The sequence below is a fragment of the Pelmatolapia mariae genome, linkage group LG20 (genome assembly GCF_036321145.2).
Source record: "Pelmatolapia mariae isolate MD_Pm_ZW linkage group LG20, Pm_UMD_F_2, whole genome shotgun sequence".
Lineage (NCBI taxonomy): Eukaryota > Metazoa > Chordata > Actinopteri > Cichliformes > Cichlidae > Pelmatolapia > Pelmatolapia mariae.
This window is the reverse complement of record NC_086244.1, coordinates 29,233,185-29,251,127: the sequence shown is the minus strand read 5'-3', so window position 1 is coordinate 29,251,127 and position 17,943 is coordinate 29,233,185. Positions and strand designations below refer to the sequence as shown.

At 40.0% G+C, this 17,943-nt stretch overlaps 3 protein-coding genes across 3 annotated transcripts in view; 2 read left to right on the top strand and 1 right to left on the bottom strand.

Annotated features, from left to right (window-relative positions):
* The first annotated feature begins 237 nt into the window (after nucleotides 1–237).
* Nucleotides 238–3,727, top strand: masp2 (MBL associated serine protease 2). The gene is made up of 6 exons (XM_063465036.1): nucleotides 238–245; nucleotides 316–538; nucleotides 631–808; nucleotides 1,808–1,939; nucleotides 3,125–3,321; nucleotides 3,548–3,727. Exons 1-6 carry the CDS (start codon nucleotides 238–240, stop codon nucleotides 3,725–3,727), a joined length of 918 nt encoding a protein of 305 aa, XP_063321106.1.
* Nucleotides 3,728–5,743: 2,016 nt separating this feature from the next.
* On the bottom strand, nucleotides 5,744–13,184 carry dffa (DNA fragmentation factor, alpha polypeptide). The gene is made up of 6 exons (XM_063464432.1): nucleotides 12,995–13,184; nucleotides 11,549–11,707; nucleotides 11,287–11,441; nucleotides 10,882–11,086; nucleotides 7,567–7,694; nucleotides 5,744–7,040 (listed from the first exon to the last, which is right to left on the bottom strand). The coding sequence occupies exons 1-6, from the start codon at nucleotides 13,083–13,085 to the stop codon at nucleotides 6,813–6,815; spliced, it is 966 nt and encodes a 321-aa protein (XP_063320502.1). The 5' UTR covers nucleotides 13,086–13,184; the 3' UTR covers nucleotides 5,744–6,812.
* Nucleotides 13,185–14,933: 1,749 nt separating this feature from the next.
* pex14 (peroxisomal biogenesis factor 14) overlaps nucleotides 14,934–17,943 on the top strand; it is a 44,954-nt gene continuing 41,944 nt past the window's right edge. The window contains exons 1-2 of the mRNA XM_063464508.1: nucleotides 14,934–15,018; nucleotides 17,505–17,555. Of these exons, the coding sequence (XP_063320578.1) occupies nucleotides 14,983–15,018; nucleotides 17,505–17,555 (87 nt within the window). The 5' untranslated portion in view covers nucleotides 14,934–14,982. The remainder of the gene's footprint in view (nucleotides 15,019–17,504; nucleotides 17,556–17,943) is intronic.

Genomic DNA, 17,943 nt, shown 5'->3' with positions numbered 1-17,943 from the left:
AGTAAAATATTGTGGCCAACGGTATAGAATGTCTCATAGAAATGAGTCCGCTGTCATGCATCCATTTGATTTATTCCTAACTGAAGAAGGTGGAGAATGAAAACAAAGTGATCACGTGTCTCGCTCACTTTGTTTACCTAAATGTCAACCAGGCAGGACAGCTGAGTTCATTTACCCCCAGATTAGTGAAAGCAAACCATTTCTACGCAGGCGCTGTCCGGGGACTGACAACCCAACATGACCAGGTGAGTGCTAGTTATTCATTTTTACAAAGCAATCCTTGTAACTGATGCCATCACACCTAATTTTTCCCAGTGGCCTCTATGTTGTTGTTCTTTTTTCTCTACTCCATGTCTCACTGAGTGTGGAAATGACAGGGTTATACGGCAGCTTCACCTCTCCCAACTTCCCCCAGCCTTACGCTGACAACCAGCACGTAGTGTGGAACATCACTGTCCCAGATGGCCACAGGGTCAAACTCTACTTTACCCACTTCAGCATGGAACTCTCAGACCAGTGTGAATATGACTACATCCAGGTACATGTAGGAGGAAGTCAGCATCCCATTATGTGCACTGACTTGGCATCAGTAGCTTGCTCACTAAAAGGCCTCTGACCTTGTCAAACCAGGTTTTGGCAGAGGGGAATGAAACCTTGCGGTTCTGCGGAGAGGAAGAGAAGAACCATGAAAGCACCCCGAGGAATACAATCATCCTGTCAGCCCGAAACCTCATGTCAGTGGTCTTTAGGAGTGACTACTCTAACGAGGGACGATTCACCGGCTTCCAAGCATTTTACACCTCAGAAGGTGATGCAAAATAGTGACATTTGTTGCCAGAAGGGAGACACATTTTTCTCAGCTGTAATTACACAGAACAAAGAGTAGTGAGGTTTCTACTGAAATGCAGTCTTCACAGGTATATGCAGCAATCTTTTAATTAATTCATATTAATAAAGTCAGACAGCAAACTACAAATACAATGTAATATTTAGAAAACAGCAGGAATAATGCCCCACATCAAGAAATTACTTTAGAAAGCTCTTAATTTTATATATAATGTAACTGTTATTTACTTATGGTGCTTTCATTACGGGCCCTCTTCTTTATCTTCTCTTGGGATTTAAGTGTTGATGACTCTGAAGTTAACAGAAAAATGTGTTTTCCCACAGTTAAACTGTTATTTTAATTGGCTGCAGTGGCACACCCCAGAGACTTTTGCAGAGCCTATGAAAAAACTGTTTTCTGATCATTGTTTAGTTTCAGCTAATTGGGAGTCAGATTTTTGTATGAGCTAGAGTTAGCATGAACCAGATTCATTTAGTTTCTGTGTAAGTTTTAACAGTAAATCAGTGGTTTTCAAACTTTTACCCTTACGCCCCAGTCCAGAAGCCAAAAAGACCCCTCACTCATCACATCCCCACTTCTTCTTCTTCTTTTTTTAAAATCAGACATCCACAGTCAGAACCATCAGAAGAGCATCAGAGTGTGTTAACTTAGCTTCAGTCCAGTTTTCTCTTGGCTTTCCACACTCCACTCCACCTGTTTTGGCTCTATACTCCACCAATGGGACTCCACAGTTGGAGAACCACTGCAGTAAATGCACCTGAGTTAGAAAAGTGTCTTTTGTTTCTATCTCTAACAAGTTTTGAAGGCCATGATGGCATATGCACTTCAGCACGATGTAAATCAAGCAAATAATCATCAGATTGCTTGGTAGGCTAAAGGTTTTAGCAGATTTATACTCATTCTCAGGTGTGTTCATGGATGGGGGAAGGGATGCATATTTATTGATTTACTCTGTCACAGACATCAATGAGTGCCTGTCCAAGGTAGAAGGGGAGAGAGTGTGTGATCATTTTTGCCACAATTACATCGGTGGCTATTACTGCACGTGCAGACAAGGATACCTTCTCCATGACAACAGAAGATCCTGCACAGGTAAGAACGATACAGAGCGAGGCTCAAGAGGCATGTTTATCTGAGCTCAATCACTGTGGGTCAAAAGCTATTTAGCAGGGTGCAACGTTAAGAACTTAGTATACATTGTCTGACTATATTGATTTGTAAATAGGGTATTAGGTGTTTCTGGAGCTAAACACGCTGCTGCTCAGATCCTCTCAAATCTGAAACAGCCGACACTATTTACAGTGAAGAAAAGCAGGTGTCTGACCTCTGCTTTGAGACATTAGCAACAACGCATTAATTTTCCCTGCATTCACTGACAATGTAAACACATGAAATGGCCTAATCTTTCAGTTGGCACAGCGGCACAGCCCAGAGTGTCTTTGGTTTTTTTTTAAGGCCATTAAAATACGAATAGTTCCTTATCAGACTTTTGAAGACGAGCATAGAAATGGGATCAGACTGCTGTGTTGTAAACTTGTATTTAAGTCTAATTGTTGTCATTTGTCATTCACAATGCTCTCATTATTCCCTACTACTGCAGGAAAAAAACATCTCCCCCCCAAAAAAACAATTTGCTGATATTTCACACAGGGCACACACTTGCCGGTGCTCCATACTGGATTTTATTTTGTCATAGTTGGCCTGTGCTCACTAATTTCAGACTGAAAAAGCATACTGATGCACAAAGTAGTTGATCTCTGCCAGCTGGTGTAAGGCGAGGTTAATTACTGTCGATTCCTGAGGGAAAAGCGACTTCAAAATGGCATTAAAAATTGATACCTGTGTGCAGCACTAATAATGTACTGACACAAGGTAATTAATCACAATTACGAGCTGATGTGCCTTAAATTATTATTCTTTGCCAGAGGAAAAAGGGTGACAAAACAAATCATGCGATGAATAGGCAAAAATGATTATCTGCCTACAGATCGTACTAATTATATGAATTACAGCAACTCTGCCTCTTTGCAATCCTCATTTGTTTTTGTCTGAGGCAACATCTGCACATTTGCTGGGACAAAAAGGCAAAACCTAAATGAATCTCATCATTTATGATGCCAGGAAATGTTTCAATTGATGTGAAACAATTATTTTGTTCTAATCAAAAACTCTTTAAAGCCAGCACTTCAGAACCCAGCAGCTGTCGGTACAGCTTTACAAAATGGTTAAATCAGTGCCTCAAAATGATCACTTTTAGTGCGTGAGTCTTCTTCGCAGTGCCGTGCCATAGCCAGGTGTTGACGTCTCCTTCGGGGGTTCTGACTAGTCCGGGTTATCCGAACCCCTACCCACCTATGAGCCGGTGCAACCACACCATCCGTCTGCCAGAGGGCTCCAGAATAATCCTGAACTTCCTGGAACCCTTTGACATAGAAGGACATCCAGAAGCCCCCTGTCCGTATGATATGTTGAAGGTCAGTTGTGTGACTCCAAAGTCTGAACACACACAAGCTAATGAATGAGCAATGTATTCCTCCTCATGCTTGTGGAGGTGGTTTTGCCACCAACTTGTCCTGCTTGGGTGATATACTGTATAGCTATTGCGGTTTCATGCATATTTAGCCAGACATCAGTTAGGATTGAATCATGCTTGCTTATTTATTTATTTTTTTATTTCTATCTAATGTCCCGACATGAAAGATTTCAACAGCTGGAAAAGAGTATGGGCCCTTCTGTGGCCCAACGCCACCAGATCGGATTGACACGGGAAGTTATGACGTGCACGTTGAGTTCAGGTCCGACTCTAGTGGAAAAAACAAGGGATGGAAGATCAAGTACACCAGTACCGAGGCAGAGACCCTTACTTTGACTTCAGACTGATGGCACTACAGTTCATGGAGTCTTATTCTAATTGTCCTTACTTTGTGTAAGATCTTGCTATTCTTTGTTACATAGACAAATAAAAAGAGATTAAAATAAGACTGTTGTATTATTTAGATCCTCTTTGCTCATTACAATAAATACTTTGTGTCCAACTTTTAACCTAACAGTGTGCAGTCAGACGAGCATTTTCATTAACTTGGGTTTCCTCAAATTGCTGTGGGTGATTTCAGTCATCCTCTAATCTAGCCAAGGAATTGAAGAAATAAGAAAATCATTTAAGAAGGTCTAGATGTCAGTAAGTCTGGTCCAATAAGCGCTGTATGCTAGTCATTTAACCTTCATACATTATGCAGCTTGTTCTTAAACAATCTCGGCTACGCTCCTCTATCAAAACAATCATTATAGGGTTATTTAGTCCAAAGAAATTACTTATCCACACAACATTTCCTCCAGCCGTGTGCCCCTCAGATGGTTCAAAAGTGCATGTCTGAATGTGTCAGTGAGTGACAGAAAAATACTTGTGCTGATTTATATTTTATTGTTTCTTCTGCTCCACTGTTTTGATTTCCTTCCTCCTTCTCCCACGGAATTAGGTCAGTGCAATTTTTCAGTGAACGTGTGACTTTCTTAAACCACAGTTTGTTAGCTTTGATTGAGCTGTTTTTCCCAGCCACATATTTTGTAGTTTGGAGGCAACAACCCCGAGCATGATGTGTACTGACCCACAGATCACCTCGTCATTTTCAACCCAACAGAAATACAAGGTCCTGTGTGGACATGTGCGCTGTAAGCTGTCAGCCCACACGGGATTAAGGCTTGTTTACAGCATGAAATACCAGACAGCCCTCGGGGCTCCTGTGTGCTTACCGAGCAACCCTGCAGTTCTTACCTGAGCACCGTTAAGTCATAATCTAATCCGCATGGAAGGTATAAGACATGACGGAGCAATTGACTGCTCCTGTGCTCTCGCGCGCTCACTCCTAACTGTCCAGCCTAGTTGGAGCTAATTCCACAGGAATTACGCACACCATGAAACCCATTAACCAGCTGTTGAAAAATATCCAGCCGCAGCACGCTGCCAGTAGGCTGTCAGGCTTATAGCTAATATGCCCATCACTATTAAACTAGTGCACGAACTCAGTTAAGTCGCTATAGAGAGAAATATAAAATCTCAATATCAGAGACTGCTGCTTTTTTTGTCATTGGTAATAATGTTCCTGACCACGCATACTCCTTCACCAATAGGTGTTTAGAGTCTTCAAATTCAATATCACTAAGGAGATCCCTTGGTTTTAAGGCCAAACACTACTGCTGTGTCACTTTACAGTGCAAAGCCTTTGAGGAAATCTCAAAAGTACAGAATGTATTTCTTTCTTTTTTTTCATTTGGATTGTATTGGATTCTAAATGCTTTCAATATCTGTCACAATAATGTGGGACAACAGCACTATGGAAAGTCTGAAGGCACATTTAATGAAAAAAATAAAATCCCTCCTCCACGATTTAACCTGGATAAATATGTACCACCATGTACAATTTCCTTTAGCTACTTGTGGAAAATTAATATGAAACAGCCTCCTACAACCTGCAGTTTTTCTTGCTGATGAGCTAAGGTGCAACTTTTTATTTTTTTTCGGCATACATGGACACAATACCGAGTAATTATAAGCTGCTTACAAATGCTGCACTTAAAGGGTATCTAATATGAAAGTACAAGCTGGCAGTGACATTGTAATTTTGCCACAACACGAAAAAGAAGAGGTCTTTCTGTAAATTCAGATCCGTCATTTGTGCTCATTGTTCAGGACACAGATGACAGGCATGAGAAAAGATACATCCCCATGAGTCACATGGACACTGCACACGCTGTCCACACCCTCTTACATCACACTGCCAGCAGACTCATGCATAACTTCCACAAGAGTATGCAGCAGAGCAGCCATGGAGTGATGCTGGATCTAAGCAAGTCAAATATGAAACTAAGCTACAATGTCACACACACACGGGGGTCATATGAATTAACATGTATCTAACTTTTTATTATTAAAGCAATGAACATGTCTGTGTAACCAATTCAAACATATCTGGCCAATTTTTGCCCCCCCGTATTTATTCCCGTTTCTGCACTCATCATTATTTATGAGGTATTTCTTCTCCTCTTTCAGATTCCATAAAACATCACACAGTGAAATTTCACATTAGGGTGCACAGTTTTGACAAATATTTCAAGATTTTTCAGCACACTCGTTAAAAAACTCCTTGACTTTTAATGCAGTTTCCAAAAATAGCTAAAAAATATGACTTAAAAAATGCATTAACAAGGCAATATCAGGATGACCTGGATACCAGATTTTCACTTTAAAACAGCAGAAGCTAAATTATTTGTTTAGCTTTCTCTAACTAATTAAAAGTAAGTTTTTACCTGTGTAAACTGAAGATCTAAAATCTCAAATGCAGTGCATCCCTTCAATCATAGCAATAGTTAAGGGGCAGCAGAAGGCAAAATTGAAAAAAAAAAAAATAGTGTAATGATGACTATAAATGTAACAGGCAGCCTTAAACAACAGTTCTTCATTTTTGGAGAAAAAACACTTTCTTTTTTTTTAAACTTTGTCACTGCGATAAAGCAAATAAATGTGAGTTAGATGAGAAGATCCATTTTATTTAAATACACAACAGTGAACCTTGGACTTTGGCCTAGAGGCGCAGCAACTTTTCTGTCAACTAGCGAGGTTGCTGGAAATAAGAGAATCTCCCCAAATACTGAGTTATAGCTTTAAGTTTAGATTTGTTTATCTGTAGTTATTCTCACAGCATGAAACACAAAATAAGAAGCCAGTTAGAAAAAAATAGATCCAAGTGGTTAATGTCTTTGATAAACATGACTTGTGTAAATCATCCGGCTTCCTCTTGAGGCAAAAGCATTCAAGTGGTTATGAAATCTTACAAAGTGTCAACACTTGGGATTCATGTATTCCAGCAGTTTTGTTATTATCAGTAAAGCAGGGCAAAAATCCTACTCTGCTGGCCCTGAGGCTGGTAGTGTGAATTCTTATCAGTCTGTGCTCAGGAAGAGTCTCGGCCTAGTTGCCGCCTTGGGCTTGCTTTTCGACGCCCTCCTCCTCCTTCCTCTTCTCGCTGGACTGCTGGCTGCCGCGCAGCTGTGTGTTGCTCCTGATGGATTGCACTGCCTGAATCTGCTGGAGACGTGCGGTCAGCTCAGCTTCGCAGGCCTGCAGCAGCGCGGACGTCCTCGCTCTGTCCCAGCCCAGCACCTGCTCCATAGCTTCCACCCCTCTGGCCACTACCATCTAAAGACACACAGACGGGAGCTCCATATAGTGGAAATGGGAACATATGAGGCGATACGCTGGCTTGCTCTACTAACATAAGTTTATGAATGCAAATGGGGATGGTTGACAAAGTCTTGTGCTAACACTGTACCTAAAGTAAATGGGATTATATCAGAACTGATGACGCAGGGGTGTGTTTTAAGTGTGTCAGGATGGGCAGTTTCACATGCTTGCTTTGATCATTTTGCAGCAGACTCACTGGGGTGTGTTACGACACAAGCCTTACAGCAGAAGGAGTGACGTGGAAATGTGATGACGTAGGACCATTGAAGGGAGTTGCCCCACATTGCTGCGATATGTAAATGCACCTTATTTGCTGGTGCCTGTCTAAATTTGCAGTTTGAACTTCTTGGTAGTTCTCAGAAAGAGTGGATTCTCTGCGACATTTACAATACAACAGTTAAATGTAAAAGTACACATTTGGGGTGTTTTTATTTGCTGATGCTTTGAGGCAGACTTAATCAGAGTTGTGTGAGTAGGCTACCTGCAGGTCCTCAGTGGAAAGCCTGGTCTCTGGCGATGTTTTGCCTTTCAGGACCATCAAAGTCCTGGACATAAATCCAGAAGCAGAATCCACCTCCATTCCATCCGGCACGTCCACATCCCCAGCACCTGAGATATTGAAACAGGTTTCAACACATTTCAAAACATTTTAAACATAGTAAATGATTATTTCAGGTGGGGTTGTTAAACAACAACAACAGGTCCACCTAGTGACCAAAAGATAGAAGTGCAGCTCTTCCCTCATGAGAAATTAACAGAATGAACCGATAACAAATTAAGAAAGAAAAATAATACATGTTGACTAATAACATCTGCAGTTGTTTGAACCTCCTTCACCTAGAAATAAAAATACATATTTTAAGATAGAAGGGCAGCAAAATAAATAAACTGTGTTTGAATGTGTGTTAATGTTAGATTGAAACAGGCATCGAAATAAAAAAAGCTCCTTGTATGAATGGGTGAATGAGGCATGTTGTATAAAGCGCTTTGAGTGCTTAGGTAGAGTACAAAGGCGCTACATAAGAACGAGTCCATTTATGTGTCTTGTTCTTAAATATAGAGAAAGTTTATGTATGATTAACTTTTCACATTTATTGTTTTCTCAAATTTTCTGATTTGACCACCCCTCCTCGCTGGCTAAAGTTATGTCAGTGATGTCCCTGACTCTCATCTGAAGAACTACATCTGGGGCCATTACCTATCTCGAGGGCTTCATAGTCATGGGACTATATTGATTATTTTGCTGTGTGTATTCATGCATATTGATCACAGCTATTGAGTACATGTTTGTTACGCAGAGGGAACTGTATAAGCACCTTTTTCAAATTTATGTTTTTTTGTTTGTTAAGCCACATAACACTGACCTATGAATCATTCAGTTATAAAAAGGTACCTCACTCAAGGGATGAAACTTGAGTTATGCATGTTACGTCTACACATAACAGACATCTTAGATGAGCATCAATTTTAAATTGTATCTTTGGACACTTTGTTACCACAGCCTGTCTCAAAAACACATACTGCATTTCCTTTTATGCTTGCACATTTCAATAAATTGCTGTTCCTTTTTCCATTTTCATAGGGAGATATGAAGAATTGACTTTGACCACCTTTGCTCTTCAACACAACCTGAGCTCTGTTAGGCAGGGATCACTGTCATTCTGAAAAATGAATACAATCAGATCAAGGAATTGATTGTGGACTTTAGGAGGACCAGGAAAACCTTGTCCCCCGTTTCAATCCAGGGGGTCAATGTGGACATTGTGGAGGACTATAAATACCTTGGAGTATACATGGACAATAAACTGGACAAAACATTGTTGCACTCTACAGGAAGGGCCAGAGTCATCTCTATTTTCTGAGGCGGCTGAGGTCTTTCAACATCTGTTGGATAATGGTCAGGATTTTCTATGAGTCTGTTATGGCCAGTGCCATCCTCTATGCTATTGCATGCTGGTGCAGCAGGTTGAGGGTCACAGATGCTAACAGACTCAATAAAGTGATCCGCAAGGCCAGTAATGTTGTGGGGATGGAGCTGAACTCCCTTAGGGTGGTTTCTGAGAGGAGGATGTTGTCTAAGATAAGGACAATACTGGATAATAACTCCCACCCACTCCCTGACGTGCTGGCTAGTCACAGGAGCATGTTCAGTGAGAAACTGAGATTACCAAAAAGCACCACCGAATGACACAGGAAATCATTCCTGCCCATGGCCATCTCCCATTTCCCTCAACTCCTCCATCTAATACACTGTAAACACTGCAATAGTTACACACTTTTGCACACGCTCTACAGTAAAATAGCAAATGACAAAGTTCACAGGTTAAAGTTAGATGTCAATCATATATACTTCACCTGTGTAATATTCTTGATATTTGTAATTGAATGATTTGTATTTGTTAGTACTATTTCTTAAATTTGTAAACTTTGTAACATATTGTATTATTTAATTAGTTTAGTCCGTTACTGTTACTGTCTTGGAGCAACTGTAACCCACATAATTATTAAAGTATTCTGATTCTGATTCTTTCCAGACAGTATTACATGGTGGATCAAAATCTAACTTTTGTGCGTTCATAATTCTATCATTTTTGACAAGATCCCCAACACCACGGTCTAAAAGGCAGCACCAAACCATGACAGAGCCTCAAGTGTGTTTTACAGACACTCGGTTTTGTACCCCTCTCCTGACGTCCTCTGTGGACACGATGACAATATGAACCAAAAATCTCAAATTCAGATTCACTCCATCGGATCTGTTGCCTGTTGATTTTCAGTCCAGTTCTTGAATAATTTGGCATACCTCATCCATTTCTCCCAGTTTCCCTTCCATAAGAATGGCTTCTTGACTGCCACTCTTCCACTGAGACCATGCCTGATGAGGCTTCTGTGAACAGTAGATGGAACAACTGATGCACCTCAGAAGCAGCTCTTAAATCCTGAGTCAGCTCTCTGATTTGTTCTTCTATCTCTTCATGACATGACTTACATAGATTGTTCATCTGCTGTAGATACTTTGCCACTTTTTTTGTCCGCCAACTGTCCAGTTTACTCAAATCTTTTAAGAACATACTGCACACCATGCTAAGAAAAGCCAAAGGTTTGGCATGTTTTTGGCAGTCACCATGTTGGCACATTTTTACCTTTGGCATTTTCATTGATTCAACTAAAAAATGCAAACAAATGATGTGTTTTTGCCTCACACTGCTAGTAACAAAGTGCCCAAAGATTCAATTTAACATTGGTACTTTGCTATGGTGTCTGTTATGTGTAGACAAAACACTGGTTCATCCCTCGAGTTAGGTGCCTTTTAAAGCTTGTTTCATAGGTCAGCGTTAAGTGGCTTAACAAACCTCTCAGAGGAAAACCTTCCCTAAAAAAGGTCAGGTACAAGGACTGAAAATGAGTAAAAAAAAAAAGCAGCCAATGCACAAAGAAAAATGTCAAAAAAGCTTCAGAAAAGCTGAAGCTCAAGGCTTCAGCGTTGGAAAAACTGTTGCTCAAGGCAACCTAGAAGAATTACAAAAAAGTCAGGCTCATTGGAAGCAAAACATAAAGAAAAAAAAGGGTGACTCCAGACTTTTGCACAGTACTGCAGTTCACAGAGTTTCTGTATCCCAGTTTGAATAATGACACAGAAACAGCTTTCTATGCAAGACTTAACTTGTTACAGAGTTTATATTGTGTATCCGTGTCACACTACAATAATCAGGAAATCTGATTTTCATATCTTTATCTCAACAAACTATTTCCACACCGTAAACATGGCAACCACCTCAAAATGACACAGCCGTACCTCCCTGAGAAGGCTGACTTGTTTCTTCCTGTTGTCTGTTCTCCTGCTCCACAGTTTTCAGGTAAAGCTGGAGCAATTCCTTGGATTGTCTCTCCTGTTCTCTTCGATCCAAAACCCTCTGCAGTGTCTCCTGGAGCTCTTGGGCCTTTTTCTCTTGGAAGCCCAGAGCAGAGGCTAGTTCAGGGCATGGGGCATCCACTAAGGTCTGAAAAAGCAAAGAAAAACAATAAAATACAATTCGCGGCTTCTATTTTTAGATTGATTAACACACTTAAACACAGACAACAGCACATGTTGACAGCAGAAAGAACTTCCCATTAGCCTGACCTAATATTTTTTGATTAAAAATAGTGACAAAGAAAGAGTGTTTATCACTTTCTTATACTTGATATATAATGTTGGTACCTGTAGGTCCGCCTCGGACATGAGAATAATGCTAGTCAGGTCCTGCTTCAGCTGCTGAGCCAGTTCATACCAAGGTGCTACAGTACTGGAGCTGTCCACAGTATCAGTCTCCAGCATCACAGAATCCCTAGCCATCCAAGCTGTGCCGCCATCAACTAAAAAGTTAATATAAAATTAACACAAGGTGGTGCATTCCCAGGATATTAATGATTGATGATAAAAAGGATGCAGAAAAATGTCAGACAAAAGTAAACCTGCTTACTCCTGCAAGGTGGAGACCACCTCTCTTTGTCATTCAGTAGCATGAATTTTGTGTTTGAGGGTAAACACAAAAAGTAAGCCTGATCTTCTACTACTGTCCCATCATTCTCTAGGACCACTGTGACTGAATCACTGGAGTTGAACCCAAGACACTGTCGACCTGTTAAAAGAACAGAGAAACTACAAATATTATAGAGTGTCCCAGATTATTTTTATACTTCAAAGTGTTTAGCCATATGGTTGTATCCATCCATCCGATTCAATATGCCAGCTGACTGTTGTGGAAAGATGTGGCCGCAAGTCCAGTTTAGCATAACAAATTAACCTCACATGCGTGTCTTTGGACTGTGTGTGTGTGTGTGGGGGGGGGGGGGGGGGGGGGGGGGAACCAGCAAATCCAACACAGATCCTTCTCTCTGTGAGGTGACAGTGCCGCCCATATTTCAGAGGAAAACAATCAGTATTAGTGTATCCCATAAGCCAAATATTCAAAGCAGTAATACCTCAGACACCACCTGTTCATCAGGTGATTCAGCATACTTGCACATGTCAAACAAGTCAGTCCATTTAAAGAGTCACCAGCCCTTTCATCAGAGCTGCTCCTATTTGCAATACAAAACATGTCTTACTTCCACTGGCTTTTAAAATTGTACAGCTATAAATCAGCACCTCTAGTTTAATAGTGCCCCAGCTCAATATTTCATATACAATTACTTATTTATTTATGTATATTAAATAGGAATAAAGGCAATTTATAACTTTAAGCTAGCTTCAAAACCAAGAGGGGGGTTTTCAGATAGCATCCTAGTTTTGTCACTGGCAGTTACATGAGACTTTATCAGAATCAGAAATACACTTCTAGTATCTTCATGTAGGTGGCTTCCAAATCAAGGACCCAGCCTTATCTCCTCCAAACTCTGCTGACACATAATAATCAAAGACGTAGAAACACTTTTATTAAAAACCTTTTTTTTTATTAAAAAGAGAAAAATGCAAAAAAAAGTCTGGGGGTAACGCCTGGTGACTAGCCTTTTAGGAATGAGCAGGAAGAGCAATGACTTTTCATGTTTAGCTTCTGCAAGTTTAAACACGATGGATAAAAATGGGGATGCTGCTTCTGCTGCTGCTACCACACACAACTAGATAAGTAAGCTTATCGACAGCAATAGCAATAATCACCTCAGTTGTAATGTTAGTGCCTCCCAACACGCTCAAAAATCACTGAACATATGAAGTTCTTTCACTTTCGCAATATGAGACCCCGCTTTTAGCGCTCAGCACCAGTGCAAACTAAACATTTAAATACTGCACCCACAACGTTTGACTGCGTGAGACGGTACTTCACGTAACTGTCACACACCCGTTCAACATTAATGAATGCATAGCTTTTATTAAAAAGAAACTCTAGCATGATAAAGTTCAGGAATGTAAAGTCATGACAACTTACCTTTTTCCTTAAGCTCATCTATGGAAAGAGCTACTAGCCCATGCGTTTTTTGTCGTGTGAAATTGCACACCTTACACGGTTTATCCGTCATTGTAGTCTGCGTTTAGAGAAGAAGATTTTGTGCTTTCTTTTACCTTAATACTGACAATTATCGTCAGCAGCTATCAACTGCTACCACTATCCCCGAATACGGAACTGCCGCCGTGCCGCTATGGCACCTGGGATATGTAGTTTAGCACATACAAAAAAAAAAAAAAAAAAAAAATCCGAACAGGAAAACTCGAGAGAAAGAACTGTGTTTACAGTTTGAATATAACCTCTATAGCGTTAATTTGAGTGTATTTTAAAAACATCTTTTATTAACTATTTTCAAGCTCTAGGCATAAGAAATATGAGAATAATAACATGTCCTTCCGAGCAGCTCCTGTTTTAAAGCTCAAAGGTGGACTACCGCAAATGACCGCTAGATGGCGACCAAAAAAAGTCTGGCCTGACAGTGGAGTTCAGTTCTTTCTTTTTTGTTTTTCTTTCTTAAAGACATTTGGTTGGTTAATTGCGTGGTGAGAATAAATAGCTAGGAAGCAGGTGGAAGAGAGCCTGGAGAGGTGGAGGTATGGTCTGGAGAGAAGGGGAATGAAAGTCAGTAGAATCAAAGAATGTGTGTTTGTGTAACAGTGAAACCAGGAGTACAGATACTGAAAAGGGGGTGGGTTTAAATAGTTTAAATACCTAGGTTCAGCCATCCAAAGCAGAGAGTACAGGCAGAGTGGAGCAGGTGGAGATGATTATCAGGGGTGAAAGTAAAGGTTTATAAGATAGTACTGAGACCTGTATGGTTTGGAGACTGTGGCACTGACACACACACACACACACACAAAAGGAGGCCGAGCTGAAGGTAGCAAAATTGAAGATGTTAAAATTTTCATTAGGAGTAACCAGAAATTAAAAATCAGAAACTAGAAGTTAGAAATGAGTACATCATAGGGACAGCTTAAGTTGAGCAGTTTGAAGACAAAGTTAGAGAGGCAAGGCTGAGATGGTTTGGACATGTGCAGAGGAGGGGAAGTGGATATACTGGACAAAGGATGCTGAATATGGAGCTGCCAGGCAAGAGGAAAAGAAGAGAATCAGAGAGGAGGTTCTTGGATGTAGTGAAAGAGGACATGCAGAGGGTTGTGTGACAGAAGTCATGCCAAGGATGGGATGAAATGGAGGCAGATGATCCGCTGTGGCAACCCCTAAAGAGAGTAGTCGAGAGAGAAAAGAAGACTGCTTTATATGGTTCAAAAATGCACCACTTACATCACAATGTCACCTGAAACAATCATTTTAATGCTGTAAGTCTAGCATTTAGGGGTCTAACTTTTAGGGGGTTGCTGTAGCAAATGACTTTATAGTTTTATTTATTTATTTTTATTATTTATTCATTAAGTATTGTGGTTTCTGAAGGGGCCCTGGACAAAGCCATATTAAGCTATTATCTGGTGGCTGAATGCAAATCCGTTTCAACAAGTAGGGACTTACCACACCTCGTGACTAAGCTGTTGGCTTTGTTGTACAGATTTTTTTCTTGTTCTTTAGGCGCAAGGGTGTGTTCAGCTGAGGAAATGATGAAGCTGACATTAAGTCTAAAAGTAGAACAGGCTCTAATATAACAAAAACAAAACAAATAAAAACAATTTACAAAAAAGAAGTTTTCTTGGCAATGAAAGAAAGACAGTCATCAACATTGACCACGGAGAAGTCTCAGTATAAGATCTACTGAAGGTGTGTGAGCATGAGAATGTGCTATGAGGAAGCTGAAACCGAACTTGATGTGCTTTTAAATTGTAGCGTTTTAATAATAGATGGGGAGTGAAACTTTGGAGTTAGACTTGTCCTGCAGTGTCCCTTACTCACCTGCAGGAGGCAGAAGTACATTTTAAAGCATGTTGCGTGGTAGAAATATACCAGAATAAGAAGTGTGGCAAAAGGAACAGAAGAAGAAGATGGCATCCAACGACCAAGCTGAGGCAACAACACAGGTCTCTATATGCATTAAAAGCGGTTTCTTTTTAATGTCCATTTGCGGTAGTGAACTGTTTTAGATATTTCGGGGCTTTAGATGTCTTAACGTTTGCATCACGTGCCTGGAAATGCTCACCAAGTTAGAGATTAGCATGCCTGCTAGTTAGCATGCTAGCTAGGTTACGAGTCAAAAGTTGTCACTGAGACATGAGTGTGTTTACAAGTGGGCAGGAAGGGGCGTCATTTAGAGTTGCCATATTGTGTCGAAAATAATAGGGCATAGTTGCTAGATTTGCCATTGTCATCAAACGGTACAGCTGTACAATTGCATCTGAGCGTGTAGCCTCGTCTTACTGTGTGCAGATAACTGTAGGTGCAACTCAAAGGTCAGTGTAGGCAAACAAACCTGATGGTTTCTGTTGGGTTGCAGTCACAGGGTTATCTTTGAACTCACCAGCCCCCCAAAACAAATGTCATCGAAGATTTTTATTCATGTATGTCACCAGTGACAACTGTACTTTTTGCTGTTACAGCCCAGATGCTGTTGTTTTCACAAAAAAAGATGTTTATATATGCTGTAGAGAATTGCAAAAGATTTGTATGTACATATTTGAGAGCTAACGGCTTTAAGTGTATAGAAAGTATTTACCAAATCCAAAAACTAATGAAGTCAAAGAAGACTGTAATCGAGGAACTGGGTTATTGTGTGGATTGCTAGTATTTACAAGTACTTGTAAAGTTATCAGTCAGTTTATGAGAAACAGATTTCTACATATCTACCAATAAATGCTGGCATGTGCCCGTTCAGTACTTTTCTCTTTTTTGAAACTGTTATTCACGTAGCAGACAGATCAAATCTCTCAGTGCGGGCAAATTATTTTTGGAAGTAAAAGAATCTGTCAAGCTATAACTAGAGCTACAGTCTAGTTATGTAAGTTGATAGGCTTTCAAATATATTCTAAAATATTTATGACTCCACTGGAACTTTCTGGTTTCTTGTTTGGACGTTACTTTTTATATAAGTAGCAATGACAGTTTTAATAAAGGTTTCAACAAGACATAAGGCTGGAAGCATTTTCACATTAAAGGCATGGGCCTGCACAACTCTACAATAGTTTTTCTGTTTTTCCTTCATCTATGTGAGTTGCTTAGTTACATTAAACACCTTAAATACATTTTTATTGTTTTTAAAATTCTCTAAACAGCTCAGGAGGTAGAGAGGGTCATCTACTAATTGTAGGCATACAGACTGTTGCTCAAGTGTGCTTGCCAAAGTATCCTTAAGCAATTTCCTAACCCAAGTTGCTTTCTAATGTGTTCACCAGAATGTGTGTGAATGTTCCATAGAAAGTGCTAAGGCCTAGAAAAAAGTGTTTGTATGAATGGGCAAATGAAGTGCTTTGAGTCCTCATGTAGAAAATGGTAAATGGCCTGTATTTGTATAGCGCTTTACTTAGTCCCTAAGGACCCCAAAGCGCTTTACACTACATTCAGTCATCCACCCATTCACAGACACATTCACACACTGGTGATGGCAAGCTACAAAAGCACTATATAAGAACCAGTCCATTTATGTCATTAATGTTTTCTTACCCAATCTTGTGGAAATGACAAATAGCCTTTTTTCTTTTTTTAATTTATTTATTTTCCTGCCGATAGAACAAAATCTGTCCACATTCTACTACAAGCACTGCTCCATAAACGTCACAGTGAAATGGATACCCTTCAGTTTCCACAATCAATTTATTTGTGTTGTGAATTTTCCCTTGTTCACAATTTCTACAGTTTCCCATCTGTTACTGTACATAGGGAAATGTTTATGGAGTACAGCATGAAGCTAAACTCTTCACCATGATGAGAACAGGTTAAAAAACTTCTGAGTTATGACTATAGTTAACTTTTGACAAAAGCTAACAGGAAGTTAGGTATGTAGCTAGTTTGATGCTTGCAGCTGTTTCTAGAACTCTTTCTTCTGAGTTTATTACATACCTGCAGAATCATACAGCAGCACGATGCATCCAAAAGCTTTTCAAATGCACGAGAGTTGCTCACATTTATGCACCTGATACCACAGAAGTAACTTCAGTCACAGTAAATTATCCCCAAAATTCAGGCAGTTTTGATCAGGATCTAGCAGCAGATAACATTGTGTTCTCTACTTCACACAGGCTCTGACAGGGTTCAGTCTGTAGCTAACGGGGATCCTAATAAACGGAGCAATTTTTAAGTGTAAGAGTTGCCTGATCAGTTTGCAAAAATTTGCCAAAGTGTGAAAGAGTGCTGAAGCACTTTGCATAAATGTTGTTGATATGCCTGAATGAAGCCGTGAGGGCTATTTTTGTAAACGTGTCCCATACCTGAATAACTGAATACTGTCACTTTAACATAAAGCCAGCAATGTTACATACCCTGTGCTTGTAAAGGGCGACCAAGCTTCAAACCAACATTACTTCTGTCTTCCACTAGATGGCACTCTAATACAAATGTTTGTTTATGTTCTCAGCCTGGCCTTCTGCCTGGAAAAGATGGAGCACGTAGCCCCAGAGAAGAACTGGTAAGAATTTATTCCTTAATCTGAATTACATGAATTATTGGTAAGGAAACATTGACTGTAACCACAAAAACATTAAATGAAGCTAATGTAAGTGAGAGCTGGAAAGAAATAGCAGCTTGGATCAAACGATGCAAATATTAAATTACATTTCCTGTAAAGAAAACAAAAAGCAATGAATTAGGTATCATAATGGCTGGAAATAATATTTCAGATATTCTCACATGGCACATGCTGTGATTCTTAATACTAGTGCTCAGAAGTGTGGATTTTTCAAAAACTCAAGTATTAGTGGGATTTTGAAAGAATGAAAATCTTCTAATTTCTTGGCTTGATCTGGTGATGCATAGTTGAGGAAGATTATGATGTTTTTTCTCCCCCCCACCTTAAG